This window comes from Triticum urartu, chromosome 4A, assembly GCF_056163025.1.
Source record: "Triticum urartu cultivar PI428250 chromosome 4A, HENAU_Tu73, whole genome shotgun sequence".
Classification (NCBI taxonomy): domain Eukaryota; kingdom Viridiplantae; phylum Streptophyta; class Magnoliopsida; order Poales; family Poaceae; genus Triticum; species Triticum urartu.
The window spans coordinates 11,504,632-11,514,657 of NC_141876.1; the positions used below are offsets into that span (position 1 = coordinate 11,504,632).

A 10,026-nucleotide genomic window follows, 5' to 3' on the forward strand; every position below is an offset into this window, starting at 1 on the left:
CCCTCTCTGGTGGCCATCTTCATCATCCCGACGCTCTCCATGACGAGGAGGGAGTAGTTCACCCTCGGGGCTGAGGGTATGTACCAGTAGCTATGTGTTTGATCTCTCTCTCTCTCGTGTTCTTGAGATGGTACGATCTTGATGTATCGCGAGCTTTGCTATTATAGTTGGACCTTATGATGTTTCTCCCCCTCTACTCTCTTGTAATGGATTGAGTTTTCCCTTTGAAGATATCTTATCGGATTGAGTCTTTAAGGATTTGAGAACACTTGACGCATGTCTTGCATGTGCTTATCTGTGGTGACAATGGGATATCACGTGATCCACTTGATGTATGTTTTGGTGATCAACTTGCGAGTTCCGTGAACGTATGCATAGGGGTTGGCACACGTTTTCGTCTTGACTCTCTGGTAGAAACTTTGGGGCACTCTTTGAAGTTCTTTGTGTTGGTTGAATAGATGAATCTGAGTTTGTGTGATGCATATCGTATAATCATACTCACGGATACTTGAGGTGACATTGGAGTATCTAGGTGACATTAGGGTTTTGGTTGATTTATGTCTTAAGGTGTTATTCTAGTACGAACTCTATGATAGATTGAACGGAAAGAATAGCTTCATGTTATTTTACTACGGACTCTTGAATAGATCAATCAGAAATGATAACTTTGAGATGGTTTCGTACCCTGCAATAATCTTTTCGTTTGTTCTTCGCTATTAGTGATTTTGGAGTGACTCTTTGTTGCATGTTGAGGGATAGTTATATGATTCAATTATGTTATTATTGTTGAGAGGACTTGCACTAGTGAAAGTATGAACCCTAGGCCTTATTTCCACGCATTGCAATACCGTTTGTGCTCACTTTTATCATTAGTCACCTTGCTGTTTTTATATTTTCAGATTACAAAAACCTATATCTACCATCTATATTGCACTTGTATCACCATCTCTTCGTCGAACTAGTGCACCTATACAATTTACCATTGTATTGGGTGTGTTGGGGACACAAGAGACTCTTTGTTATTTGGTTACATGGTTGCTTGAGAGAGACCATCTTCATCCTACGCCTCCCACGGATTGATAAATCTTAGGTCATCCACTTGAGGAAAATTTGCTACTGTCCTACAAACCTCTGCACTTGGAGGCCCAACAACGTCTACAAAAAGAAGGTTGTGTAGTAGACATCACTCAGCAAACCATGCGGAAGATGCCGCCATCCAGCGGTCTCCTGGCCGTAGCCGGCTCCGAGACGATGCTCCCAAGGAGGAAAAAGACACGAAAACGTCTCCATCACCCGATCCAACAGATCTGAGGTTTCCCTCCGGAGCCAAAGCCGTGGGGAGGAGGAGCACACCTCCACGACAACGCTTCCAAGAAAGGTCGCGGCACCCACGGGTGCCGCCGTCGCCTGCTCCGATGAAGAGCGGAACGAGGATTTCTCCTGGACATGTGTCGACCACCTGCCCCCACCGACCGCCGCCAACCAACCACCATACCAGTTGAGGCCAACCTCACTCTGGGCGCGAGATCCCACGATCCACTGCGCCTAGGAACGCACCACCCCCTGGGCGTAGCAACCGCCCACCACAGCAACCAACGCGCTGCAAGCAGCAGCCCCCGGATCAGAGAACCACCAATGGCCAAACCCAAAATGGAGCCACTCCAGCGAAGCAGCAGAGCAGACGAGCATGCCCTTCACCGCAGCACACCTCGAGCTCGTGCCCGCCGCGCCCCAACAGTCACCGCGCCCGTCGCGCGCAAGCTGCCGCCGCGCTAGTCCATCGATCTGTGCACCACACGCACATCCAAGGCCGAGAGCCGCCTCGCGCATGGGCTCCGGTGGAAGATTCAGATTGAAAAGGTGCACATTTTCCAATTGAAGCTCCAAGAATAGAATTCGACCATGAGTCCAGGACCGAGGCATACACGCTGACGTGCCAAAAAAAAAAGAGAGCCATGCATGTCCAAGATTTTTGGACGAGAAAAACCAACACACTTTTTTCTTCCCAATCTTGTAGCACGACCTTGAGTCACACAGCAACGAACGGAGAGGTCCAAATTATTTTGTGACAATGTAATCCCTACTTCTTTATATTTTCTATTCTGCATCCAGTTGTCTGCCCCTTGTGATATTAATTAATTAGATTTGAAATGCACTTTGGGTGTTTTTACTTTTATAAAAAAAATCATTGTTATTATGATTTCCTTTCAAAAAAGGGGAGAAAAAACCCCGGACTCTGCATCGGTCCAGCTAACTAGTGTCGAGTTCATTTGACCGTCAGTCGCGCCCGTCAGTTGACCGATAGCCCCGGGATCGGTTGCTGCCTTTCCACCATTCAACCCTATTTCTTGCCCTATCCTATGAAACTCGTCTCTGGTACACTTCTTTTTTCGGATTACATTTTGTTCTGAGTTCTTATTCTCATGAACTGACGTATGAAGCCTTTTCCCAAGAGCTGATTTAACAATGAAGCTAGCTCTGCCATCCCCTACAGAAGCATGCTTGGAGATATGAATGTGTCCCTTGTGTCCCAGCTTAACAGCGCCAAGACCCAGTTTGCCCAGCCGAGGGTTGAGCAGAAGATTAGCCTTGGAGTCATTTGCACGCACCATGGCTCCAACATGGAGAACCATATCATTTTCAGGATCAACTTGCTGGAGGTCCTTGGAGATTTGCTTCTGCTCCTCAACACTGCCCAGGCTAGCCTCTGTTGGATTAGGCATAACCTGAACATTGACGGTGTGGTAGGAGTCAGGCATCTTGTTCTGGTCGCCGCTAGCATTCATATCCGTCACCGCTCCAACCTCCACCCCGACCTTGGGGCCAAGCGCCGAAGTGGCATCAGTAGCTGCATCCATCTTACTACCATCAGGTACCTTTGAAGTGTTCCGCTCTACCGTCTTGCCCACCACCGTGTTTGCAGGATCTGTCATAGTGATGTTGTTCTCCACAAAGGACAAGGCGGAGGTATTGTCAACTGTCTTCAGGTTGGTGGCGGCCTTGGTGATAGTCGCATTCGACGCCAACGCGTTGGAGGCGTCAGCATCCTCAACCATCAGATTCTCCGGGTTCTGGACTTCGCTAGATGTAGCCGTTGTAACCTTCAGATTTGTGTCAGTTTCCATCCCGTCACCCACCGAGAGGTGGGCTACAACCTCCCGCATTTGTTCCACTGCAGTCAACACAGTATTGTCATGGCTCGCATGCTTAGGAGCACGCCACAAGGGCGGTGACGACTGGGAAGCCTGTTTTTGCCCCATCTTCTCAGGCAGGAACCAAGCACGGGGGTCGTAAGCCAATTTCTTTTTGGCAGGAGGAGAGTCTTTCTTGCTTGGTGGTCTATTCCGCTTTGGAGAAGGCTGACGTGCTTGAGATTGATATGGCGGACTCGCGCTGATCGGCTCCGTCTCGGGGTGGGGTGGTGGAGTCGGCTGACGCGGTGGCAAACTAGCGCCGCGCTACGTCTCGGGCAGAGTTGGGGAGGAGAAGGGGGGTCGGGGAACCGGCGGCGCTTAGGGTTTCGCCCCCGAGTCGCTCGAGAGCGGACGACGCGAATCGTTGTTACTATTATTTCCTTTCAAAAAAGGAGAAAGAAACCCGAGACTCTGCATCGGTCGATGCATGCAGCCATCCGTCCCAGCTAAGTAGTGTCGAGTTCATCCGAGTTTTCTCACCAGCACAGTAACATATGTGGAAAAGCACTCTACAAAGTGCAAGCTACTTTTGGACGTTAGATAGAGCAGTCGATCTGCCCGTCGCAACCGAGCCACCGGTCGCTCGTCCAACAAAGCATCCGAGCACCTATAAATTGAACCACGAGCCCACGGCACGACGGCACGACCACCCATCGCTCGCACAGTGCATCACGAACTTAACCCCGGTTCACTCCGATCATCATCCACCCACCGATGGCCCGACGCCGGAGCAGCGGCGGCATCTCGTCCGCGCTGAGCCTGGGGCTCGCCGTGATGGCCGTCACATGGGCGACGTCCACGGCGCAGCAGCAGCAGCAGCAACCGCCGGCCGTGCCAAGCGTGAGCGTGCCGAGCTGCCCGCCGGTGCAGGCCTCGCTGTCGCCGTGCGTGAGCTACTTCATCGGCAACTCCTCGTCGCCGTCCGACACGTGCTGCGTCCAGATGCGGGCCCTGTTCCAGTCGCAGGCGCCCTGCCTCTGCGCCGCCGTGTCCGCCGTGCCGTCCCAGCTCGGGTCCGTGGTCGGCGGCCTGCTCCCCACCGCCTGCAACCTGCCCCCCAACGCCTGCTCCGGTACGTGCATGCTGCCAGCGAGATGCTCCTACATGTAGAAAAACTGGAAAGTTCTGACCATTTCTGTTGGTGCGTGTGTGTGCAGCTGTGACAGGGACCTCGGGCTCTGCTCCGGCCGGTGGCGCAGCGGCGCCGTCGTCGTCAGGGACACCTACTGATGCTGCTGCCGCCGCGCCGGTGACCGGTCCGGCTGATGCGAACCCGGCTGGCACGCCTTCCGGTGGTGGGGTGAAGTCGGTTCCGGGGACGGTAGATTCGGCTGCCGTTGAGTGCAAGGGAACCTCCGCTGCCGTCGTCGTCCTGGCCATGGCTGCCTCGTTCCTAGCTGTTTCTGTTTTCTGATCTCATCATGTGATTCCGGCCGGGGCTTGATGTGAGCTTGTCACACGATTAGATGGATGATGTTCCGCTTGGTATCACTCAGTTTGTCACTCATTTGATCCAGTGCACATCAGAACTGTGACACTTTACTCTTTTTTATTGGTTATCATCCCCAATGCGCATCAGAGTTGTCACCTGGTGGTTTGATACAGTGATATCTTTTTCGGACAAAAAAAAATTGATTTATTCATCAACTGTCATGTCATGGCAGTGCAAAGAACATAAAAAAAAATCAGAAGTAACAAAAAATAATTGTAACGAGGAATTAATTTCATCCGGAATATTATTTCCTCCAGCGTCTCATGCAGCTCCTGAATCGTAGTCATGTGCTTTAACAGCTGTATTCTGTATAGATCATGACACAAAGCAAATCAGCGGGACAAGCCACAAGACAGAAGCTTAGTAAAGGTGAGGGCTCCAAGGCAGAGGATGATTACTCGAAAGGAATTTTGGTAATTTCAGTGGTTTTACATGCAAAACAAACAAGATTCCGTGATACGCCTGAATTCATGCTAGATTTGAACAGGTTCTTTGGTCTAAATTTCATCGTAATTGGATGGATGTGGGTAGAATTCAAATATAAGAGGAGGAGATCGAAGTCTTACCGACTCTCTAGAGGAAGAGAGGGGCATCTTTTGTGATCTCGCCAGTCATGTTGAATGAGCCTGGAATGTGTATGCATATTGGGTATTTTTGTTCTCTTGATTCGTTTAGCAAATATTAGTTTTAAACATGTTGTGTTTATAGCCATTTGTGAAACTATTCGTGTATTATACAAGTATGAAGGAGGGGGGCATATATGCGCGACGGTATCAGAACTGAGAGGGCCCAGAGATACCTCTTCGATACTCGGAATGACAAATCCTAATTTCGATCTATGCCAACTTAACAAACACCTTCGAAGATACCTATAGAGCATCTTTATGATCACCCAGTTACGTTGTGACATTTGATAGCACACAAGGCATTCCTCCAGTATTTGAAAGTTGCATAATCTCATAGTCGAAGGAATATGTATTTGACATGAAGAAAGAGATAGCAATAAAACTGAACGATCATTATGCTAAGCTAACAGATGGGTCTTGTCCATCACATCATTCTCCTAATGATGTGATCCCGTTATAAATGACAACTCATGTCCATGGTTAGGGAACCTTAACCATCTTTGATCAACGAGCTAGTCTCGTAGAGGCTTGATACGTCTCCATCGTATCTACTTTTCCAAACACTTTTGACCTTGTTTTGGATTCTAACCTGCATGATTTAAATGGAACTAACCCGGACTGACACTGTTTTCAGCAGAATTGCCATGGTGTTATTTCTGTGCAGAAATAAAAGTTCTCAGAATGACCTGAAAATCAACGGAGACGCGTTTTGGAATAAATAAAAAATACTGGCGAAAGAATCAACATCAGGGGCCCACACCCTGTCCACGAGGGTGCAGGGCGCCCCCGCCCCCTGAAGCTCCACCAACGTCAACTCCAACTCTATATATTCGCGTTCAGGGAGAAAAAAAATCAGGAAAAAGGATTCGTCGCGTTTTACGATACGGAGCCGCCGCCAAGCCCTAATCTCTCTTGGGAGGGCTGATCTGGAGTCCGTTTGGGGCTCTGGAGAGGGAATCCGTCGTCATCGTCATCATTAACCTTCCTCCATCACCAATTTCATGACACTCACCGCCGTGCGTGAGTAATTCCATCATAGGCTTGCTGGACGGTGATGGGTTGGATGAGATTTACCATGTAATCGAGTTAGTTTTAGGGTCTGATCCCTAGTATCCATTATGTTCTAAGATTGATGTTGTTATGACTTTGCTATGCTTAATGCTTGTCACTAGGGCCCGAGTGCCATGATTTCAGATCTGAACCTATTATGTTTTCATGAATATATGTGGGTTCTTGATCCTATTTTGCAAGTCAATAGTCACCTACTATGTGTTATGATCCGGTAACCCCGAAGTGACAATAATCGGGACCACTCCCAGTGATGACCATAGTTTGAGGAGTTCATGTATTCACTAAATGTTAATGCTTTGTTACGGTACTCTATTAAAATGATGCCTTAATATCCCTTAGTTTCCAATAGGACCCCGCTGCCCGTGGGAGGGTAGGACAAAAGATGTCATGCAAGTTCTTTTCCATAAGCATGTATGACTATATTCGGAATACATGCCTACATTACATTGAGAAACTGGAGCTAGTTCTGTGTCACCCTATGTTATAACTGTTGCATGAGGATTCACATCCGACATAATTATCCATGACTGATCCATTGCCTACGAGCTTTTCACATATTGATCTTTGCTTAGTTACTTTTCCGTTGCCACTGTTACAATCACGACAAAAACTACTACTGTTACTTTTGCCACCGTTACCGCTACTTCCATATTACTTGCTACTAAATACTTTGCTGCAGATATTAAGTCTTTTAGGTGCAGTTGAATTGACAACTCAACTGTTAATACTTGAGAATATTTTTTGGCTCCCCTTGTGTCGAATCAATAAATTTGGGTTGAATACTCTACCCTCAAAAACTATTGCGATCCCCTATACTTGTGGGTTATCAAGACTATTTTCTGGCGCCGTTGCCGGGGAGCATAGCTCTATTCTTTGAGTCACTTGGGATTTATATCTGTTGATCACTATGAGGAACTTGAAAGGTGAAAGAACCAAGATTTTTCCCTCAACTACGAGGGGAGGTAAGGAACTGCCATCTAGCTCTGCACTTGATTCACCTTTTATTTTGAGTAAACTTGCGACACCTACTCCTGCTATTTATTCTTATATGTCGCATGTTATTGATGATGCCACTTCTGCTATGCATGATGCTTATGATGAAACCACGTACTTCTATGCTTGATAATACTGTGCCATTAGGTGAATTTTTTGATGAACAACTTTCTAGGGTTAGAGAGAATGAAATTATTGAAACTGATAATATTGATGAAAGTGATGATGAAGATTCTTCCCCTAGATATGAATTGCCTGATGTGCCTGAGGGTTATGTTATGGATGAAGAAACTGCTAGAGTTCTTTTAGCTTGCAAAGATAGATATGATCTTAAGAAACTATTAGCTAAGCTGAAAGAAAAATCTTTGAATGCTAGAATGAAATATGACCCTGCTTTTGCTACTTCATCCGTATTTTTGATAAGGATTATGATTTCTCTGTCGATCCTGAGATAATTACTTTGGTTGAATCTGATCCTTTTGATGGCTATGAATCTAAAACTGTTGTGGCACATCTTACTAAATTAAATGATATAGCCACCCTATTCACTCATGAGGAAAAAAATCGTTATTACTATATCCTTAAGTTATTTCCGTTCTTGTTAAAGGGTGATGCTAAGACATGGTTTAATTCTCTTGATCCTGGTTGTGTGCGTAGTCCCCAGGATATGATTTATTACTTCTCTGCTAAATATTTCCCCGCTCATAAGAAACAAGCTGCTTTAAGGAAAATATATAAGTTTGTGCAAATTAAAGAAGAGAGTCTCCCACAAGCTTGGGGGAGGCTTCTCCAATTACTTAATGCTTTGCCTGATCATCCTCTCAAGAAAAATGAAATACTTGATATCTTTTATAATGGACTAACCGATGCTTCCAGAGACCACCTGGATAGTTGTGCTGGTTGTGTTTTCAGGAAAAGAACTGTCGATCAAGCTGAATTGCTATTGAATAATATGTTGAGTAATGAGAATAATTGGACACTTCCTGAACCAACTCCTAAGCCAACTCCGAAGAAAAGGGGTATTATATTTCTCAGTCCTGAAGATATGCAAGAGGCAAAGAAATCTATGAAAGAAAAAGGTATTAAAGCTGAAGATGTTAAGAATTTACCACCTATTGAATAAATACATGGTCTTGATAACCCGACACAGGTAGTAAAGGTAAATTCTCTCTATAGATTTAATAAGGTTGAAATCCCATCTACTAAGTTTGCTAGCCAATGCTTGGATGAGTTTGATAATTGTATTGTTAAACAAGAAGACTTCAATGGTTATGTTGGTAGACAATTGAAACGTAACGGTTATATGATTGAACACTTGAGTGATTATATGTCTAGAGTTAAAGGTGAACTTAAACTTATTAGTAAACATGCTTCTATGGTTACCACTCAAGTAGAATAAGTGCTTAAAGCACAAGATGATTTGCTCAATGAATTAAATAATAAGAAAAATGATAATACTGTTAGAGTTGTGACTAAAGGGGGTAAAATGACTCAGGAACCTTTGTATCCTAAGGGCCACCCTAAGAGAGTTGAGCAAGATTCTCAGAGAACTAATATTGATGCACCTAGTCCTTCTAAGAGGAAGAAAAAGAAAAATGATAGGACTTTGCATGCTTCTAGTGAACCTGTTGTTGACACACCTGAGAATCCCAATGATATTTCTATTTCTGATGTTGAAACACAATTTGGTAATGAACATGAACCTAGTGATAATATTAATGATGATGTTCATGTTGATGCTCAACCTATCAATAACAATGATGTAGAGATTGAACCTGCTGTTGATCTTGATAACCCACAATCAAAGAATCAACGTTATGATAAGAGAGACTTTGTTGCTAGGAAGCACGGTAAAGAATGAAAACCATGGGTTCAGAAACCCATGCCTTTTCCTCCTAAACCATCCAAGAAAAGAGATGATGAGGATTTTGAGCGCTTTGCTGAAATGATTAGACCTATCTTTTTGCGTATGAGTTTGATTGATATGCTTAAAATGAATCCTTATGCTAAGTATATGAAAGATATTGTTACAAATAAAAGAAAGATACCGGAAGATGAAATTTCCACCATGCTTGCCAATTATACTTTTAAAGGCGGAATACCTAAGAAACTAGGAGATCCAGGAGTACTAGCTATACCATGCTTCATTAAAAGAAACTATATTAAAACTGCTCTATGTGATCTTGGAGTCGGTGTTAGTGTTATGCCTCTCTCTTTATATCATAGACTTGATTTGAATAAGTTGACACCTACTGAAATATCTTTGCAAATGGCTGATAAATCAACTGCTATACCTGTCGGTATTTGTGAGGATGTGCCTGTTGTGGTTGCAAACGTTACTATTTTAACGGACTTTGTTATTCTTGATATCCCTAAGGATGATAATATGTTTATTATTCTTGGTAGACCCTTTTTGAATACTGTAGGGGCTGTTATTGATTGCAACAAAGGCAATGTCACTTTTCATGTTAATGGTAATGAGCATACAGTACACTTTCCGAGGAAACAACCTCCAGTCCACAGTATCAATTCTATTGGAAAAATTTCAATGATCACTATTGGAGGTTTTGAATTCCCTCTTCCTACTGTCAAGAAAAAATATGATATTTTTATTGTTGGGGACATGCATATCCCCGTTGAGGTAACTTAG

General features: G+C 44.8%; 1 protein-coding gene and 1 pseudogene across 1 annotated transcript; both read left to right on the forward strand.

The window, feature by feature from the left end:
* The first annotated feature begins 3,849 nt into the window (after positions 1 to 3,849).
* LOC125553381 (uncharacterized) lies at positions 3,850 to 4,781 on the forward strand. The gene is made up of 2 exons (XM_048717172.2): positions 3,850 to 4,266; positions 4,352 to 4,781. The coding sequence occupies exons 1-2, from the start codon at positions 3,909 to 3,911 to the stop codon at positions 4,606 to 4,608; spliced, it is 615 nt and encodes a 204-aa protein (XP_048573129.2). The 5' UTR covers positions 3,850 to 3,908; the 3' UTR covers positions 4,609 to 4,781.
* A 3,547-nt stretch (positions 4,782 to 8,328) lies between these two features.
* LOC147974414 (uncharacterized) lies at positions 8,329 to 10,026 on the forward strand (annotated as a pseudogene).